The 22,268-nt window shown below is 34.9% G+C and overlaps 1 protein-coding gene across 2 annotated transcripts in view; it reads left to right on the forward strand.

Annotated features, from left to right (window-relative positions):
- The window catches only part of LOC136041716 (tetraspanin-13-like), a gene marked incomplete in the record, with an annotated part of 60,715 nt that extends 38,801 nt beyond the window's left edge, over nt 1–21,914 (forward strand). The window contains 4 exon segments of one of the 2 annotated variants that reach the window (XM_065726459.1): nt 1,912–2,016; nt 6,735–6,890; nt 14,263–14,386; nt 20,111–21,914. In XM_065726459.1, coding sequence (XP_065582531.1) covers nt 1,912–2,016; nt 6,735–6,890; nt 14,263–14,337 — 336 coding nt within the window. 2 annotated transcript variants of the gene reach the window in all.
- Between the last annotated feature and the right edge of the window lie 354 nt (nt 21,915–22,268).

Consider the following 22,268-nt stretch of genomic DNA (forward strand, 5'->3'; position numbering starts at 1 on the left):
CTTGCTCTTGCTATTTTTCTACCAGATAAATAATTTGATGTTTTAAATGTTAAAATATTTTGATTTTATATTTTTCACCCAAGACTTTCACTTTATGTTATTTTGATTATTTGTATTGTTCGACCAGGTGTAAATAATGCTAAAGTAATACAGCCATCTATTTCTGTTAATGTTTAACTAATGTCCCGTGTTTGCTCATCGTCTTGTGTATCATTTAAGACAGAGAGAAATCTGGTCTGAGCAATTTCCATGTAAGCTTCCTCAAGTCCTTGTTACCCTCATTGAACCAATTAAGATGGATTTTATCAGGGGGCTATCATTTGACTGATTACCTTAATGATCTTCTTATCGTTAACATACGGCTAATTATTGACTGATTTCGAGATTTTAGTCCTTTCTTGTATATGATTCATTATGTACATCTACTTAGGTAGGAGCCAATAAAATTTATTGCAAAACTGTTCATATGGTAGTTGTTAATTTAAATAGTGTATTTTTCTTGAACCTTAGTATACTTAGTGTTTATTTAAATCAATACCGTTTGGTAGATATTTGGCTCCCAGCCGATTTTGGACGCCCCACCTAAGCATTTCTAAAATCCTGATGCTTCCCTCGTAGTGTTTAAGTTTTGATACTTAAAAGTTTACGCGTATTCACCTTAAGGTAATTAAAAGACCATTAACTTGGTATCTTTTTCGAGCCATCCTCTAGGCAAATTTTATACTAGTAAAAATTTGTGTGCCTATACAACACCTTTCATGCAGTGCATGACGTCGTTGCGATAATATCCTGTCTCTTTTTGCTCTAAATACATATGAATTTGACGTCATTCAGATGGAAAATATGTATTTTTTTAATTAAGGCCCTAAAGTATATTGAGCTAGGGAGATATGCAACTAGATATGCATGTGAATGCCGCTTAAGGTAAATCATGATCTTTTTTGGGCTTACACTTCAGAATGGCTGTTGATTCAGACTCTTTTGATCGTCTGATGTCTACATATAACTTGGTATCTTTTTCGAGCCATCCTCTAGGCAAATTTTATACTAGCAAAAATTTGTGTGCCTATACAACACCTTTCATGCAGTGCATGACGTCGTTGCGATACTATCCTGTCTCTTTTTGCTCTTTAAATACATATGAATTTGACGTCATTAAGATGGAAAATATGTATTTTTTTAATTAAGGCCCTAAAGTATATTGAGCTAGGGAGATATGCAACTAGATATACATGTGAATGCCGCTTAAGGTAAATCATGATCTTTTTTGGGCTTACACTTCAGAATGGCTGTTGATTCAGACTCTTTTGTTCGTCTGATGTCTACTTATAAGGAGACTAATAAAGTAAAAAGGTGCAGGGTGAATTCTGCTTTCCGCAGTTTATGTAGAAGATTCCTAAGATCTTAAATCCTTATCACCTTTAAAACACAAATGGAGACTGCTATTAGTCCCGACTGTTTGCATCTAGGCTATTAAGAGTTGTAAAGTTGAGTGTTTTTCTCATTCTTTATTTTATTAAACTTGACAATAACTTACGAAAGCAAAAAATTGTAAAACCAAGTCGCTAAGTTGTCCTTCTACGCGCTGTCGCTAATAAAGAACGCGTCAAACAACTTGACAATAACTTACGAAAACAAAAATTGTAAAACCAAATCGCTAAGCTGTTCTTCTACGCGTTGTCGCTAGTCAAAAACGCGTCAAATAATATCCAATTTTTTTAATTCAAAGTCTTTTTTCTAAATTATAAATTTTAAAGGAGAATGACTGGAATAGATTGGATTATGTACATGTACATCGTATGCAACGTCTTTTTAATTATCTTACGCGAACTGTCTTTTAAACTTCTAGTGTTTCCAAGAACGTGCCCATCAGTTGAAAAAACAGGAGGTATATACTGTTTTATTTTTCAGGGGTGGAATCAAAGTGACAATGGCACTCGTCATGATGTCCAAGAGTTATTTGGCTGCTGTGGATTTAGCAACGTGACGGAACCAGATCGTCCTTCATGTCCTCAAGTAGGATCATTTTTCTTCCTTTTTCTCTTAAGCCTCTTTCTTCTGCCTTTTTTTTGAAAATCATCAATCCACATTAAATATGGGCGTGGGTTCGAGCGTTTATACAAAGTCAGTTAATATGCTTGCAAGGGCCATTAGCACATGTGTCCTAACCATATAAAGGAAGACACAGCACTGAGCACTTCCCAGAAGATTTATCTAACTTAGAACAGCCCTTCGGAGGTCAAACCTCCTTGAAAACTATGCTATAGTGTCGGCGCCTTTGTGTGTAAAGAAATACTTTTTCAGTGCGCGAAATTTCTGCACTTGAAATTCTACACAGCTTTAAAAAAAGCCTTAACTTAACTCAGTGAGTCAGTCCCAAAAGCGAAAGAAAATAAAGAAATACAAAAAATTTTAGTTTAAAAAGAAATACAAACGAAGTGCTGTTAAAAAAAAAAGAAATCCCAACAACACAAGCCTTGAAAAAAACCCTCCATAGTAAAATATTGTAAAATATATGTAAATTCATCTTTCTGTGACCAAACTGTTCTGTTTAATTGGGGACTCCGACTTGAGTTATTGGTAGGGTTCTTTGTTGGTCTGCTGAGCTTATTGGCGTTACTTTAAATTTGTACTGTATTTATCTTAACATCATGTTGCCCGTATTGCCAAAAGTGGGGCTAGTGTATTTTGTTTATGTTTGAGAAGCTACTAGTTTTACTAGTTTTGTTACTAGTTTACTAGTTTTACCAGGTTTTTTTCTTTTTGATCTTATCAGTGTCATATCGCATAGTCATTAAATTTCTTTTCTGCTAATTTGTGTTAAATTTTTATTGACCACAATTGACATTTTAAACTCTTATCCTTGCTCTATCTGTTTTTTAAATTTATTATACCTGACATATCAAGTGAATTTGACTCCAATAGAGCTTGTGATTGCCTTTTGAAAATAAATATTATTTTATCTTATTTCTAGGCTACATCTTATTCTTTATCTTATTTCTAGGCTACATCTTATTCTATTGTTTTTGTCACTATTTTTGGAATAGTACATTTTGTATTTTTGTAATTGTTTTCCTTTTATTTATTTCTTTTTACTCCTCTATTCTCTTTTTACAGTTCTACATATAGGGTAAAAAATGAATTATCGTTTTTTTTATTGTAAATTTAGTCGTGCCTTTTCCGCACCTGAGAGTGAAACTTCCTATTCCATAAGGGACGAAAATGTTTTAGATCATTTGCCATTTAGTGTATTCTTTTGAACGATCCTAATGGGCATTCTGTGGAAATTAACGTTGCTTAGCAACAGAAAATTCATTTATATCCTCATTGACAGGTCATTACTTTTCCAGTCAGCGAAATTATCCATTCTCATTTGTCTCTGCAACCATTAGAGGCCGAAAAACAGAATTATGCTGACACAATTTTTCATTAGGCTACTGAGTGTTCAGACAGGCGTGGTAAAAATATTTCTCGTGTTTAGGACTGTGTCGCTCTCAAGTCAAGATCTATTTCTCATACAACTAACTCTAGTTATAACTCTTGAGATTTAATAAGCATTCTATGTTATACATTTGTATTCTTCACCATCTACTTCGAAAGGTCATGTAGTTATTAAAGGAAGTTCCTTATTTTTTATGAAACGAAACTTGAATCCTGTCTTTTTTCTCTTCTTTTATTTATTTAATTTGTTTGTTCCCTTGAGGTAGCCTTGCAATATGTTCCGTTTCGTAAGACATTTGTGTAATAATCGAAGGAAGAAGAGACATCATTTTAAACTAATGAAGAGTTTTTATTTTTATATCCAAACAATTTCTATTATCAAAATTTTCATTGAAGGTATACTTGTTCGTCCTGCTATATCTCAAAATATGTTATTTTGAGATATAAACAAAAAGTGTAATTGCTCAGTGTGGAATCAAGAGAAGCTAAAATTACAACCAACAAAAATGGAGAATAAAATGCTGCCCCTTAAAGCAACAAACTAAGAAAAGCGAAGTGCTTTCCCGACATTCATGATTGAAAACTTTTTTTTAAACATTGTGATAAACTTATATTTTAAAATTATAAATCAACGTGCATTATTGAATGAAAATATTTTCTTTCAAAAATATGTTTTAAGAAAAGCGCGTGGTTGCTGCAACATTGTGTATTCGATTTAAGGGTGTCTGCAACTTTATTTTAATTATACTATAAATTGATTTCGTTTATGAAAGCTTTTGTTGTTTTCATTATTTGATATGCAGCAAGAAAAACTTGTTGCATGAATCAGACTTATGTGTGCTTCATCTAGGAGTGTGATATGCCGTTATAACGTGCGCCAATCGACTTAAAAGACAACAAAAACGTGTTTTCACATTAGCTTCTGCTAAAAGCAACCATTATGATATGTTGCATACATGAAGCTGAACCAATGGACTTCTGACAATCTTTTGCATATTTTCGCATTGACCTGTGTTAAAGCTGTTGGATGATCGCTAGGGCATGTTAGCCACGTGGACCTGTTGCAATAGACTTCTGACGATCATTTGGACATTTTATCTACATTGACCTTTGCTGAACGCCGTCGTGTGATCATTAGGACAAGTCGGTCATGTAACCTTTGCCATCGGACTTCTAGCAATTGTTCGGACATTTTAGTCGCAGGGGCTTTCGTTGAAAGCTATTGGGGGAAAATCAGAGCATATCGACTATATTAACCTGTGCTGATGGACTTCTGACAAACATTAAGACATTTTAATCGTCTGGATCTACAGTAGTAACTTCTGCGTGACCATTAGGATGTTTCTGTCACATGGAACCTCCAACAATTGACTTTAAACAACTGTTGGTAGATTTAAATTACATTGACCTGCGTTGCAAGCTATCGGGGGATCAGATGGCCATGTTGGCAACACTTACTTGTACGAATGTGCCTCTGATAACTCTCTGGTCATTTTAACTGCCTGGACCGCCGTTAGTGGCTTTCGAGTAACCATTAAAGTGTGTCGGCCAAATGGACCTGCACCACTGGACTTCTGACAACCATTAGGACGTTTTAGTTTCATAGACCTGAAATGAAAATTGTTGTGATGTACCTGCCACATTGACCTGTACGAATAGAATTTTGACAACTATTAAGACATTTTAGCTTCATGGACTTGCTTTAAAAGCTATTGTGTGATCGTTTAGACACGTCGGCCACGTGGACGCGTACCAATGTACTTCTGACAAGCATTAAAACATGTTAGCTGGATGGGCCTATATGAATAGTTTTTGGTTGACCATGATGTGTTGGACAAAGTTGATCAGCAAAGGACTTAAACAAAAATTATTGGTGATTAAAAAATTCATAAATATAACAAATTTAAGACAGAAGCTCAAACACTTCAATTTATGAAGGAAAATAACAATTCGTTTCAATTGTCTTTTTAGAAATTTAAGGAAGTTTTAGCATTTTTCCGTGATTTTGCTGTTTAATTTGTTTGTTGATGCTTGTATTCTGATACAGCATACAAACGCATCAATGGGTCCCTGTGTCTTTTAAACAATGTTTCTATATAAAGAGAGTGAATGATGGAACATATTAGTTAATAAGCAAAAAAGATACCTCTGCATTAGCTATCCTTAGAAACGTTGAAGGATTATCTTGGTTACCGGTTTGACTGGCCCTATATCAACCAGTAAGCTTTACAAAACCTTGAGCTTGAATCCACTTTCTAAAGTTATAATAAATCAAAGTTTGAGATTGGTAGGTTACGTCTTATGGATGATGAGTAACTGATTGCCAAAATTGTGCTTTTTGGCCATCTTTGGGCTATTTGAAAAGAAAGATATTTTCTGATAGTCTGGAAAAGGTCATATGAAAAGATTTAGAAAAATATTTTTTCCTTTATAAAATTTTTTTTTCCTTTATAAAAAACGGGTGGGGTGGAGGAGGAGCTATTGCTACTTCGATGTCCTCATTTGACTAAGTGCTCGGTTGAGTCAATTGTGATAGAACAGGAAAACGGACGGACTAGTTGTAGAAACCTTTTTGACTCAAAAAATTTCGTTCATTTTGCTGACTTAAAACTTTCCATAGAAGCCAAGAATGTTTTAAAAAGTAGGGCAGTTGGGTGCCTTTACTTGCCTACCATTAAGGTTTATGTTCCCTTCCCTCTATTAGTTTTGGTGTGTTATTGTCCTGCTTTCCTAAGGTTTTAGTAAACTCCGGAAGAAGACAATTTCACCAATGCTCTATAACTGAGATTAGTTCTATTCATCTTCCGAATTAAATTCTAGAAATTTGGTGTGCTTTTTTTTCAATCTTTTTTTTTTCTTTTTTTTTTATATACTTCGAAAGTTGGCTGAAATTCGTTGAAAAATGGAAACATTTACCATTTTTTATGCAAATGTTGATACTTCTCTAAGAAAAAGCCTAAATAATATAATAATTATTTCTCGATGAACGGATAGATCTGAGAATAATGAATGCAATGATTGTTATTTTAGCGCAGATTACAGCTTGTAGGCTTGTCACAAATTTGCTTGTTTCAAAGAGAACATATACCTTAAGAAATAATATGATAGGCTCACAAAAATAGGTGTCACAAGTAAGTTAAAAAAGGAGTATATTTTTTACCACGATATTATTGGATATAAACGGTAATTTCTGTTTTTATCTTTGGTTGCGTTACAGAAGCATAAAAAGGGAAAATAGAAGAATGAGTGTAATCGAGGTAGATGAATAATACTTGGTTTTCCCACTTTTTTAGAAGTGCTGCCCAGATGATAAGCAAGGTTGTTGCGAGAGCGGCTCTCTCTGGTTGTCCGAGTGCAGATGTTCTCCGTGTCACGTGGCGCTAAGTGAAGTTATTGGTTCTGCTTTTAGAGCCAGTGGCGGATTGGGACTTTTCTTCAGCTTCACAGAAGTAAGTATCTCCTGTCTCTAACTAACAGTACTGCTAACTTTTACTTTCTTTCGTTAACTCAATAACGATATTATTGGAAAAATAAGCAAAACTAGGCTATGCAATTTCAATTTTGGTGTCGTCTAACTCTGGGCAACAATCTTATTGGAGGAGGGCTTAGGGCAAGGGGGTGCTGGTGTAACCGAGCGGATATTCTACCTGTGTAAATTAAGGCCCTTCAAACTCTCATATAGTAATTTCTTAGTATTATCCCTGCTGATGAATTCAACATTAAAGGATCACGTGATATCCGTAGTACCAAGAATTATTATTGCTTTATTTGTAGTAACTCTAGAGGTTCAAACTAAAAAGGAAAGTATTTACGTAAATAATAAGACAGATATCAGGTATGAATGCAGGTATAAACAAGCAGGAATTTTAAAGAGGTAAATTAAGACCCTCCAAACTCCCATAACAATATTACAATAGGACAATAAATTAGGTATGATTCTGTTAATTAATGCAGGTATCTTTCATGAATGCAAGTATAAACAACCGGTAATTTTAACGGGGTAAAGTGAATCCCTCCAAACTCTGATAACAATCTAATAATAGGACAATAAGTTAGTTATAATTATATTAATGAATGCAGATATCATTTATGAATGCAGGTGTATACAAGCGGAAATTTGGTGGGGTAAAGTAAGTCTCTCCAATCTCTTGTATGGTAAACTCTTCGGATTTTTCTTACTGAAGAATACCAAACATCAAAAAATCTAACTTCCTAAAATATGAACCAACTAGGATCTCACACTTTATCTTCCCTATATCGTTTAGAGACAAATATCAGACAAAAGTGTCAAAACACTCACATTCATGACTGATTGATTTGTGATAGTGATATTCAACTTATATGATGAAGCTCAGTGGACTATTCAAATAACTTTGAAAATGGATTAATTACATACGCAAAAAAAAACAGACTGTGTAACCGCTTTGGCTTAGAATAGGACTCAAAGCAATTACATTAACTAAGGGCTCACGCATTATTAGCGTGAACCTTGCTTTTTTTCCCGTAAAGGTTTCACGATGGAGGATTGACTGACAAAAAGACCTAGCAATAATAGATTTGTCAAAGAAACAAAAAGTAGTGTTACTAGAACATTGTTTCCAAGGAACTACTTTATTTGTTATGACAGAAGCCCCTTTTTAAAAAGTCGAACTTGGGCCAAACGAAAAGCAGGACCTACTCGACTAGGGTAGGAAGTGGTCAGACGAGGGAATTAGTGGTGATTAATAGGAGAGTGTTAGGGCTGGAGCTCTGAATAGAGTCGGGTTGAAGAAAAGGTGAATGCTGCATTGGGTTTAGATGGCATGGTGCTGCAATGAATTTTAATTTCTAGTAGTTGACCTACAGGGACGTCGTTTGGGGCCCCTAATAATTCGAAGAAAAAAATATTATATTGTCCATGCCTCTTGACTATCCGGATAAGGACCCCTCTTGCCCCCCTTCCCCAATAAAAATCCATGAGATTCGCCCCTGTAGACGTCTGTCTAGCATCAACATATAGCAACATTAATTTGACTGTAGTCTTTGCTATTAATTTAAAACCACATAGTAGAAAAAGTTTCAAAATCGACAATGTGTATAAAAATGAGTTGTAGATTTTTAAAAGAGACTGCTCAAGAACTGTGTGAAATCCTGTGTTCGGTCTTCTTCTCTTCAAAGGAAGCGGTGGTCCTTTTAATGATCATATTAAGATGAAAAGAGGATTTCATCCTTTTTTTGGGGGGTAAAATTTATAAATAGAATAATTATATCTCTTTGCTTATATAGGCTCAGCTTCAGTATTCGACTTCGTTTTTATTTCTAAAAAGGTTTTTTAACGAGCTATTCTTTGAAACGTAGCATTTACTCTGAACATTTTTCTACTTATTCATATTGAAATAAAACTTCGTTAAAGTGTTTGGCCCACTGAGCCTGGTTATGTGAGTAATTTTTGCGCATCTAGCGCAAATTTCTGGTTCATAGCTTCTTCTTTTTCGATTAGTTTTTTTTAGTAATCTATGACTAGTTAACTGGGACATAACAGATAGAAGCTACAAAAGCACGAGAAACTATCATATCGAAACACAGTTTCATTCTCTACTAATCAACAGAATCAGAGAAAGCTAAGACTATATTAATAAGGGCGTTCATAGGAATTTATTTGAGAGTGGGTATTAGTTATAGTAGTATATGCCCCTTTTGAATCGACTGACGGAGATACCAGTGACTCAGATGAATTTTACTTACAGTTACAGGAGCAAATAGACAGGGTTCCAGGTAGAACTATAGTGTTTTTAGTAGGAGATTTTAGCGCCCAAGCTGGTAGAAATAGGGATAGATGGTATCCTAGCCTAGGTAAATTTGGTGTAGAAAAAGTAATGACTACAGACTTTTGCAATTTTGTAGGTATAACAATCTAGTTATAGCCAGTACTGTGAGATTCCAGGATGAGAATTTGAGAGAAAATTTCCGAAAATTCCAAAATCAAACAAATTTCCTCAGGCTCTTAACTTTTGATGAATAACATAGAACCTATTGAGTTCTGTTTATCGATTTATTTATTTTATTTACTTTTATGTAACGCATCAGAAATACAAGGCACCGCGGAGGAGTATAACAAAATGAAAGAAAAGGAAAAAAACACATACAAAAACAGGAGCAAATACGTACCAACTAAAACTCGAATTAACCAAACATTTCGAAAAAGTAAGCCACTCCAAGGGTGGTAAAATTCTTTAAATGAATTATACAAATATAAACAATATAAAAATGATACTAACCCACGAAAAAAAACAAGGAAACTAGCATTAAAACAAAAAATCGTTCCAAGGGTGGTTCGACGGCTAATCTGTAAGCGTGAAAAAAAACTTGTCTGCAGCATCAAAAGGATCCGGCAAGCTGTATCTCTCCCGTAGTCCACTATTCCTAGTCTAAGGAGGAACCCGAATAAAAACTTCAAATATTTGAATAAGCCCTCCTTATTTCTATTTTACCTGAATGATTAGAATGTCTCAGAAAGAAACCAGGTATAGAACATGAGGGAGAGAAACGGCATTATATACTTTCGCAAGGTGGCGTTTACCAAGATTCAGCTGTGTTCAACTGTGAATTTACGAGTTGATTTTAGGGATTTACCAATAGGTAAACCAAGGTACGAAGTTCCTGCAGTGGTGCAAACATCAGAATCACCAAGATTTACTCTATCAGGGGATTTAAGAACGGTTAATATTAAATAATAGTACTTGAAACTTAGTCGCATTTAAAGAAAGACCAATCTCATTATAATTCTTAGCAATCTCCTTAAAACTTTTTTCCGAACTAAACACAGCCCCACCTAGGTTAAGAATGTCATCCGCATAATATAAACCGGACACACTAACACCGTTCAATATGCAGCGAGGTGATAAATCCCCTTGGGCTCTTAGAGTTATGTTATTATAAATAGTAGGAGAGGTAATGGCCCCTTGTTTTATTCCAAGATTCACATGTAGTTCTTGAAGGAGTGAAGATTCAATCTTTAATCCCTGTGTTTTCTGAAGAAGAATCCCCTACCAGAGCTCTTGATAATCTAATGTTTGTTGTTTTACCCATTTATGATAGTGCGTGTCCCATTAAGGTAATGAAACAAAGAAACAGGAGCCACGTAAGCCTGGGATAACGAGTGAAATACTGGAAAAAAGATAGCCAAGGATTGAGCTTTATCAGAGATATGTAGATGGCAGAAGTGATGGCTCGTATGAATTATTCAAAAACAGCCCAATTTATTGAACAAATTACGTCGCAAAGCGATGGTCGAATATTATGATAGAAACGTAGAAACTTTTCATATAGTAAAGGAAATATGAAAGGAATATGGAAACTGATAAATGAAGTAACCGGTGGGAAGGCTGAAATTGGCGGGGATGAAGTGCAACTTGAAGGGTTCGCCCCCTGATGATACGTATGGAATTGTGACTAAGTTTGGTAGTTTTGTCTCTAATATTGGTAATATTGGTATAGCCTATCTCTTCGAGCCTTTAAGGCAAGAACGAATTACATTCTACGGTGTCTGCTATTTATTATAAACCTGTTACTTGAAAAGGGGATTTTCCCCGATCAGCTAAAAGCTGCGAAAGTGATAGTACTTCATAAAGGTGGCCCTAAAAAGAAATTGAGAATTGAAGACCGATTTCGATCCTTCCATTGTTTCTGAAATTATTAGAAAATGTTGTTCATAAACGTCTATATAGTTTCTTACAGACTAATGGTTTGCTGAGTGAGACCAAATTCGGATTTACCAAAGCGCACTCTATGAGGAATGCTTTGCAATAACTTATGGAATCATTAACAGTGGTAAGGACATAGGTGAAACACCTTTGTCTATATTTATAGATATTCGCAAAGCATTCGATACAGTTGCTTTGCAAACGCTACTAAGTCGGATGGAGTCTTAGGTGTCCGCGAAAAGTGCTTAAAGTGGTTTGGAAGTAATCTTGTAGGGAGATCCCTCAAAGTAGTGTTGAATGATGTGCGCTCAGCAGCATTTCCAGGTACATGTCGAGTACCACAAGGATCATTGTTAGGTCCGCTGATTTGCTTCATCTATGTTGATATCATGTATCTTTATTTGAAAGATGTTTGTCTTATCTCGTTTGCTGATAATACTGTTTTAACTGTGTTTGCCTCATCTGTGAAGGACCTGGCGAGAAAAGCGAATCTTGCATTGGAAAGGCAGGAAACTTTCACTTCATTTCTACATGTCACATGTTCTTCATGTCTTCAAGTCTATTGTGTGTAAATGGTCGCAAGACATTTTTAATGGCGTTCTGTAGAGTTGGTACACTGCTGGATGTGTCTGTCCAGGTAACTTTATGTGGTAATCCAGTTCATACTCCAGTTCCTCTACCTTGGTTTTTATCTTGATTGCCATCTGGCGTGGAAATGTCACAGTGACGCAGTTTCATCAAAAATTGCCCGTGGGGTAGGCATACTTTGGCGTCTGCAGCACTTTATCCCTCAAAGAATACTTCTAAGTATATATTATTCTTCGGTTTATCCATATATCTCGTATGGTTGCCTCCTATGGAGCAGTAACTTCTTATGCAACTATAAAAGAGCGCAAGTTCTACAAAATAAAGCTTTTACAATAATCGGTAGGTATGTCCAGGATGTAGATGACAACTGTGCTTTTTTAGGTCCCTGAAGCTCCTTAATATAGGTCAGATAAGAGATTACCAAGCTGTTGTATTTGTGTTTCAGCCTAAGAACTGTTTAACCCCTGATGTTTTTAAGAGTTTTTGCCAAATTAATAGTGGTCTGCATAACTATGGAACTAGAAATTGATTATATAGTTGTTTATTTGCATCTGGTACCAGATATTCATTTTCAATGAAACACCTGGGTCCATCTGTATGGGATGAGCTACCTTTGAGCATTAGGGCGGCAGAATATGTACCACAGTTTAAAAAAGATTTAAAAGATTATTTTTTGAAGAAATATGTTGGATTTTATTACGGCTTGTAGGATGGGTAGGGGATAAAGAGGAGCTGGAGAGGTAAGGGTGGGCAGGTTCTAAGATGGGGTTGGGATGATATGTTGAGCGAGAGGAAGGGAGCGGAGTTGAATATTGAAGAGATATGGAGACTGGATTTGTTATTATCATTTTTCTTTTATATTTTTTAATTCAGTAATTTATTTATTTATCTATTTTTTCATGTATACGTATATACAGGTTATAGCTTATTTATTTTTGGTTTATTTATAATACTTTTAATTAAATAGGTTGTTTTAACACAGTTAATATAGAGTTAACAGGTAAATAGTTACGTGGACTTTTGCGCGACCCCAAACCCTCATAGGTTTTCTCCAGCGTGACAGTTTTGTTTAATTTATTTATTTGTTTGTGAATGTGGATCAATAAACTTATGATCTTAACTTATGAACATAAACGTACTCGGAGGTGTCTATACATACAATAGAGAGGTTGAACCACATCAACAGATACCCCCCTTTTTAATAACTTAAGCATAGCCTGAGAATGAAATAAAGATCCGAAAGAATTACTAGTATCATAAATGCTCCAATAGCCAAGGGCCTACCTTACCTTTCAGCATCCCTTAATATTGTACATAAACTCCTTAAAGCGTGGTAGCAACCGAGATGCGGTTGAAACCCAAACTGAAAAGGAGGCATGACACACGGTTGTTGAATATTTTTAATAATCAATAACTCAAAAGTCTTCGAAAATACACTTGAAACTATAATGGGCCTATAAGACGAACGAAACCAGTTTCCCTTTTTTTCAAAACCGGATTTACAACTCCAACACATAGGCAATCGGGCACAACTCCTACTGTAAAGATCATCTGTAGCAGTAAAGCCGTAAGGTCAAAAAGGAAAATGCTGGCAAACTCAAAATGACGAACACAAATCCCATCCGACCCACAAACAAACTTCTTTTTAAGCTTCGATATAATCTCTTTAATCAAATTACCTCCAACGATTGCCTGCTCGGATCAAGCTCGACTGTTCAAAAAACTCCTAATTTCTTCATCAATCTTTTTAGCCTCTGGACTATCAGGGGCTTTTAAACTTGGCAGAAAATGAACCATTCACTAAGACTCAGGCATTTCTAAAGTTTTAAAATCAGTAGATCGACCGGGGCGAAACCTCCAAGGCAAATTTGGATCGTCAACGATTTTTACCGCCAGTTCAGCTTTGATATTTGCAATCATTTATATTTTTGTAATCATTATAAAAAGTCAATTCTTTTGATGTATTGATTTTTGTCAGGTCTTTTTTTTTCGGTCACTCCTTACTTATATTTCGTTTACAGGAACTGTTTAATCCTAGTGAAACATCTATTGAATTGTTTGCTATTGATTTCGTGCCAAAGCTCCGAAATTACCAGATACAAACAAAATTCATGTACCGAAATCGAATGTGAACGATCTAAAAATACACTGGTTTTGTTTTTACATTCAACTTCATAGGCGAGGGGTTGGGTGCTTTTGTCTTATTAATGGGCTTTTTGAAAAAGTAAAAAATAAAAAGCTTTTTGTTTTGTTATATTACATCCTCTCAAAGTTCTAACTATTATGGAATTGATTCAAGACAACTTAAAGTTTTATGCTTCAGTACTTATTTTACTCGAGGGGTCATCCACTTTCAAAAATAGTGTACACCAGTTGGTGTTTGCCATACTCGATGAAACCGTTCTAAGCGTGATGCAAAGGGTGCAACATGGCAGAAGTATGCCATTCATCTTGGAATAAGTAGCGTTTGCAATTGTCCAAGAGGTGACTGGAGAGTGGGTACCCCTCAATTTTGTTTTTGGCCACTATATTTTCTTCTCTTCTTGCACAGTTTATTGGAGTTTGGCTCACTGTCCGCTTCCGTAATCAGAAAGACCCGCGAGCTAACCCATCAAATTTCCTCTGAACTTCAAAGTGGATATTGTCTTATAAAAAGTGTATTGTCTTTTGGGAAGGTACAGTCTTACTATGCTTTGCTTTTAATTTATCTATTGCATCTGCATTTCTAGTGCCTACATGTTGTAAATTAGATATGCTTTGTAGGTGCACCACGACTTTTTTTCTTTTTTTTGTAAGTGAAATTTCATAAGTTGTAAGATCACAAACAGACCTATGCATCTATTCAAAAAGTATCTATTGCATCTGCTTTTCTATTTCTATGTTTTGCAAATTTTATGTGCTTGAAATAAAGAGTAAATAATCGCTTCTAAGACCAAACTTTATTTAATACCTGATCAAATTCTCATAGCAAGCCAAAGAAAAAGAATGGCAAAAGAATCTACATTTCCCTCAGCAAGATAACCTCTAATAGACATTATAATGACCCAGTTTTTATATCAAATACTTCTAGAAATCAGACCGCTTGTTAATTTATTAATTCTGGTCAACAATTTAGTGACTATTCCGGGCTGTGGAACAAAACAAATTAGGTGAAAATTATGGGCATGATTAGGAAAGGAATTAATTTTGGTGTGTTTTCATACCTAAATAGAGAATGAAACTCTTGGTGAATTCTTCGAAGATAAACGAACAGTGATTTAGTTATGTTCTTGGGTTTCGTTTTGCTCTGAACCTTCTGTGAAAAGAAATATTATTTTCTGTAAATAAATTTTTTAGTAAACTTTCTGTCGAAAATAATTTCAGAATTTGGCTGTTTCAAATTCAGTAAACATATTTAATATTTTTAATATTCCTTTTACACTCTTGTCTTGATTTTATTGCCCTTTGCCTGCATTTCGTTTCTGCAGTTCTCGGAAACATGGTTGAGCCATCTACTAATGCCACCCTAAAACAAAATTTAAACTTGGTACAAAGTGGTCGCCACTCGTGTACGGAATTTGGTTGCATTTGAGAATCGATTATTTACTGTTGTGCATTTGTCTTTTTGTGGCCTGTTTGTTGTAAATTCGACGCGCATGAAGATGTACGACAATATTAAAATTAAACATCAGTTTGTAGAAGACTAAGATACTTTTTTAAATTCATGTTTCAAGCGGATTATACTCCTTTTACTGGAAACTGATAAATATGAAGATTATATGGAAGTACAAGATAGTTACCGATAAGTCCGCAAAACAAAGCTCAACGGAAATAATTCCGTTTAAAATATGTTGTGCGTAAGTAATTATAATTGTGTTTTTTAATTCAGCCTGAAAAACTAGTTAGGTAAGTCTCTAAAAAAAAAAAAAAAAAAAAAAAAAAGTTTCGGGGTGGAATCCTTGTCATATATCTTTTTTCTCGCAGTACTAATGCATGTATTTTTAGTACTTTAATTAATTAAATATTATGTAGCTTTGGTTAGTAGTAGTGCAATGGGGGGCTGGGGGCCAGCCATCCTATGCTTTCGTACACCCTTCCTGCTTACCATCCCCAGATTTCTCCAGGTACCCATTTAGAGCTTGATCGACTCTGGCTGCGCTTACAGATCGAGCCACTGACCCATGTCCCAAATCAAATAGCTGGCTACAACAGGGATCGAACTCGTGCCCCTTGGACAAAGGATTTTCAAACTAGCGCGCCAACCACTTAGCCAGGACGGCTAGGGGCCTTTACGGCGTGATATAAATCAAGTTATAAATTACTGAACAGCTAGATGGTAATATGGCGTACAGGAAGTAAATTGTTGAATAGCTGGTTATGATCAGATTGAGAAATCACTGCTTCAGAAAATTTCGGTTGATTTTGAATATACATTGGGATCGGGGCTTTGGGTCCGGGATTTCCTCCGGTATGATGTGACGTAGATTAGATTATAAGCGGGTAAATAGTGTGATTGTAATGTGTTGTAGGAGGAGTAAATTCAGCTTATTAGACCCTCTCTCTCTCTCTCTCTCTCTCTCTCTCTCTCTCTCTCTCTCTCTCTCTCTCTCTCTCTCTCTCTCTATCTCTCTCTCTCTCTCTCACTCACTCACTCACTCTTTCTCTCTTCCTCTCTCTCTCTCTCTCTCTCTCTCTCTCTCTCTCTCTCTCCTCTCTCTCTCTCTCTCTCTCTCCTCTCTCTCTCTCTCTCTCTCTCTCTCTCCCCCTCCCTCCCTCCCTCCCTCCCTCCCTCCCTCCCTCCCTCCCTCCCTTCTCTCGCTCGCTCGCTTTTAAAAAAAGATTAAATTATCTTATACCTCCTTTAAGACTTCGGTTGTTTACACCTATTACTCTGTTGAACATGGGAAGTAATAGATATAAATATGAGATCAGAAACTCAGTATGGTCTTTAAAATATAAAAAAAAATAACAGAAAATTAAAAAAAACTGGAGAAATTCGTTCTTTTGTCCTATTCGTTTTGAGTCTTCCTACTAACCAGAATCACTGACAGATATACACCAATAACTTCCGATGTCGTTTTGAGCTTTTAGGGTATAACTCGTACATCCCTTCCCCTTACACATTTTAGAGCATCACACGCATTGCATACATTGTATAGCTTGCATTGTTTCATAAACATTGTATAGTCAATTTATTCAGTAAGTAATAAATTAAAAGTTGAATATCTCCTCTGGCTTGCTCCATATAGCTTTTATAACAATAATCTCTAATACCATGTTTATTGGCTTAAAAGAAAAATCCTTCGACAATTTTCTATTTTCTGGGTTCTCATCAACTTGGTATACGATGTATCATCAAGTAGACGATGTGCAGACATAGTTGCCACGTTCTATTCCTTATGCCAAGCTCTAACAGAGGCCCAGAGCTATACATTTCATAACTGATTGTCTGTTAAACTCCCTTGCATTTGTCATGACAATTGTCTAGGTTAGACAGACGGGTATAAATGGGTGGGATTAAAGAGGCTGCTCTTCTATAATACATGGTAAAAAAATGTGCTTTCTTTCATTGGTTTATATTTATGACGTAATTTCGTAAGACATTCATATTATTTATCATTTCTGGATAGACAAATAGCCCATTCTTTTCCAACGTGACTAGTTTTAAAGCATTTTGTGTGAAACATTGACAAGCCCATTTAGAGAACAAAAAGCTAAATTGTTTCTAATTAGCTCCTTTCCGTTTGTAGCCAGTAAAAAGAACGAAATGTCTAAAATTTTGTTAAAAATTTTTACAAGTAAACTATCTGCTTTTTTGGTGCAGGATATTGGGAGGTTAAGGAAATACAGATTTTTTGAACTCATTCACGAAGTGTGTTTAAGATGCCCAAATGTTTTGAATGAGTACCACTTGGTCAGCAGGGCGGTGCCAAAATGAAAGAGAGATAACTGTCCTATTCTTCATGGACATACTTCATAGTTATTATGGTTTTCGACTATGCGGAACAAAATGGCTATCTCAAAATTTTGATCCGTTGACTTTGGGAAAAAAATGAGCGTGGGAGGGGGCCTAGGTGCCCTCCAATTTTTTTGGTCACTTAAAAAGGGCACTAGAACTTTTCATTTCCGTTAGAATGAGCCCTCTTGCAACACTCTAGGACCACTTGGTCGATACGATGACCCCTGGGAAAAAAAAAAAAAAAAAAATAAACACGCACCCGTGATTTGTCTTCTGGCAAAAAAATACGAAATTTCACATTTTTGTAAATTGGACCTTGGAATTTTTTCTATAGGGTTCTCTGATACGCTGAATGCGATGGTGTAATTTTCGTTAAGATCCTATAACTTTTAGGGGGTGTTACCCCCTATTTTCCAAAATAAGGCAAATTTTCTCAGGCTCGTAACTTTTGACGACAAAGACTAAATTTAATGAAATTTATATATTTAAAATCAGCATAAAAATCCGATTCTTTTGATATATCTTTTAGTATCGAAATTCCGTTTTTTAGAGTTTCGTTTACTATTGAGCCGGGTCGCTCCTTACTACAGTTCGTTACCACGAACTGTTTGATTTCTTTGACGCATTTGTCAGCCAATCAAACTATTCATTAAGCGTATGTTAGAAAGGAACCTGCCCTTTTTGAAACACAGAACCTGACTAGTTCTTTTGTGTGAAATTTCAAGCCAGTCAAAGCAATAATTTTCGAAAACCGAAGTTTATATCTTAGTATAGTCATGATATTTTTCCAAGTAAACTTTTTGCTTCTCTTTGGTGGTATCTTTTAAGATAGAGGAAATTGTTCGAATGAGTAGGACCTGCGCTACGATAATTTAAATAGTGCGTAGGCTTTCTAAGAGAACCTAAAACAGAGTTTTGGGGTTTTCCAGTTGTAATTGACAGATCTTTGTCAACAAGGAAGGTTTTTACGTGGATTTCAACACTCGATAGTCGCATTTTTTATACATAAAGCACAAAATTCCAACCTTTTTGTATTTGCACAAAGGGGATTTATAACTTATTTTGGAAAAAAAAAAGAAAATTTGTAACTTATTTTAAAACCAGATAAATTATTGAAAACCAGACGGGACCAACCAGTGGAGTGTATTTTGTTTAACAAGGCATGTTGGACATAGTGCAGCCGATTTGGTCTTCAGGGTGGCAGCTGAGGGATCATGTATATCTCTATACTTTGAAAGAAGTATAAATAAACGCGCTTTTCTTTGTCATAGTTTGTAAAAAAAAAACACCCGAAATTTAATGTAGATGTACCTAAATGACGAAAATATTATATTAAGACCCTGCACTAAAAAGTTGACAAGTATACTTAACATAAATCAATCGTCAAGTGTCGAAGTCTTTTTACATTCCATCATGGCTCAGCTGATTAGGGCAAGCTAAGGTTGTGGAGACCGTTCTTATAAATATCGATGCAACAATTTAATTTTTTTTCTTTTTTTTAGAAAGAGAGAGAGATATATGGTGTATTGGCACTAGTAATGTAGCCTGAAAGGGAAGTTTTGCTAATTGCTACATCAGAAAAAATATAAATGTGTTGTCCTTGATTGGGTAAAATTGTCATATCCCCAGAGTGATTTTATCCTGAACACGAATGTGACAATTCCCTACTATGGCTAAATCCTTTTACGGCTGCAATGAAAAGGGGTAGAAACGAGGAGAATTCGAATCGGATTTCGACTTCTAATTTCGCCCTTTTATCTATTGAGCTGCTAATAATTTCATGTTTTTTCAAGTCGAGTACTGGGGAAAAAGATTAACAAACATCTTTTTACGATTAAGAAGCAAAGGCTTCAAAAAAAAAAAAAAAATGGAAATATGTCTAGATTTAGACGCAGGTTAATAATTTCGTATAAAAAAATCGGTACCTTTCAAAGTAGCGATCTTATGTGAGAATTGGCATTTGTAGTATATCTAGCATGGAGCAGTTGTTAAATTATTTGCTAAGTAGTATCAAGTTAAAATGGTTTAAGCTGTTAAAAATGTTAGTTGTATTGTTTCATTATAGAAGATATTAGAGACAGAAGTACACGAAGTTTTAAAAAATTCCTCCATTTCTTTTTATGACCTTTTTGTGAATTTAATTAAATATTTACAAAGGTATTTTCCTAGAATCGATTATATTCGCTGCACATAATGCTCTAAAAACTAATCGGCACTTTGACCCTTGACCCAAATTTTGGAATCTAGCTGTGTCCCTGGTTGAATATCCGGCAACTATTGCTCATAGTTGCTCTAAACAACCAAAAATGTGTGGGCCTTCGGGGTTTTTAATGACACTAGTTTTGCAGGTTGATTGTTAATAAATGAAATATATTCGACTTGGTTGTCTACTTTTGTTTTTCTTCCTCTGCTTTGCTCTTTCACCTTGTTTCTCAGTTTTTATCTGGATTATTTTTTTCAGATAGTTGGATTTGTCCTCACTTACAAATTCAGAGTCAATCTTCAGCTGAATTCTGGGTCTCCAACCACTTTCAACTGAGAAACCTGTCTATTGCTTCTAAAAACTGCGTAGTCCTAACTAGAATTGCCATTTATTTGTTGACCCATGTCAACATTTTTGTTTAATTTGTGGTTGTCAAAATCATCTTAGTTAGATTTAAATATTTAGACTCCAACTTCTTTTCTTTTTTATCCATATCGATATTTTGTTTTGTTAGTTCTTTGTTTTTGTAACTAGTTAGGCAAAGCCTGTGTTAAGCTTTCTTTGGTAGCTCCCATTAAAATAGAAATTTTTTGGACTAAGAATTTCAAGACATCTGTACAAACTGGAAGCTAGCCTATACTGGTGAAAATTATCGCAACAAGCGCTAGGAGCGTTTCATTAAAACCCGCTCCCTACCGCTTTTTCTTTTTTATAATAGTATGCTTAAATTCATTGTTTTTTTTTTGCAACAATATAAAAATCAGTGTCCCAAAATTAGGTGTTTATTCTTACTCTATCCTCAATATATGAAAAATCTTGAAAGTCGAAATAAAAATTTGCTATTTTTGACTGGGAATGAGAAGTCCTTAAACTAAATTTAGCATGACTTTATGTCCTGATTTATGGATTATTTGGACTAAAGACATTAGCAACTGTGAAAATTTTTTATCAAGGGAAATGGCTAATGCCATTTAATATATTCGTACGCGTGTTCGCAAATTTATTTTCTGTAAAAATGGTATAAAAACAACACTGTTTCAGATGTTCACATAAACACCTAATTAAAATAAATAGATCAATTTTTAGCAGAGAAGATATTCTAGGAAGACTTGTTTACAGTCAGACGTACCAGTCAGATGTCTCATGACGACTTCTTTTTTTTATAGTGAATTTTTTTCTTTCTTTGATAAGTAAATTTAGCAAAAAAAAACTCTTAAGTTTAAGCAAGAAACTGTATCCACGTTTTTACACTGTCAGCATATTCTTTTATTTTCCGAAAATGGAGAATGGAAGCCGAGACTGTTATTAGCTTAAAATTGATTTTGAACACGGCTAGTGATGTAACTTTGAGGGGGGGAGGTGGCCTGGTGGTACATTTTTCTTCGTGCGTAGTATTTGTTGCTTAGATAACATATATATACTATATTTTTTTATTTAATATAGGCCCACTTGCATAGTTAGTTTGGGTAAGGGTAAGGGAGGGGCAAAAAGTGACATTGCCCTAGAGCGTTGAAAATGCTGCCTCTGTTTCTGAATTAAGGATTTTAGGTGATGAGTTAAAAGAACACTAGTATAATATAGCCAGAATACATATGTCTTTCATTGAGTTCTTCTAAAAATAACTTACCAGCGTACTTGTTTCGCATAAAGAAAGAAGAAAATAGTCAAATTACCATTTTCGTAATATTGAGTTCAACAGATCCTGGAATACAAGCCTATCATGAAGGCCAAATGAAAATTAAAAAAAAAAATTCTTCTCATAAAAGTAAGTAATGTGTAATATACCTCATCTTGAATCATCGGAGTCGTTTCTATAAATATATACACTTTCTAATTATGTAGCCCTGTCAGTTTTCTAACTATGTGGGTTGGATGCCTTTACATACCACCAGTTGCCACCAGTTGTTTATGTATCACCACTTAGGTAGTTTTTTTTCTTTCGATTTAAAAAATTATAGCCCTCTGTCGGCTATTCTATGCATTCCAGCTGATTTTGAGCTTATATCATGTTTCGTTTTTTTTTTGTTTTTTTGGGAATTGAGATTAAATAGTTTCAAAAGAAGTTTGTTGATTTTTCTTTTTTTTTAGATTATTTGGTTTCTCGTTTGAGAATAAACAATAGGTGACAAAAGCGGGAACTTCAATGTTTGTTGGCATTTTTGTAATTCAAGACCAGAATTTTTATGAAGAAACTTCCAGCCTGTGTGTCTTATCACCCTTAAAGGCTACCAAATACTTTAAATTCTGTTCAAAATGAAAAGCAGAAATATGTGCAAAATTAATAAAAAATTGTAATTTCTCTTGTTTTTAAGAGGGGTCCTGTTAAACTCCTGTCAAGAGTTGTCGAAAGTTGCACTTTGTTTCAATTTGGTGGTATCTTTTAGCGTTTCATGTTATTTTTTAAATTCTTAAAACT

Source organism: Artemia franciscana, unplaced genomic scaffold, assembly GCF_032884065.1.
Source record: "Artemia franciscana unplaced genomic scaffold, ASM3288406v1 PGA_scaffold_330, whole genome shotgun sequence".
In the NCBI taxonomy this organism is placed as follows: domain Eukaryota; kingdom Metazoa; phylum Arthropoda; class Branchiopoda; order Anostraca; family Artemiidae; genus Artemia; species Artemia franciscana.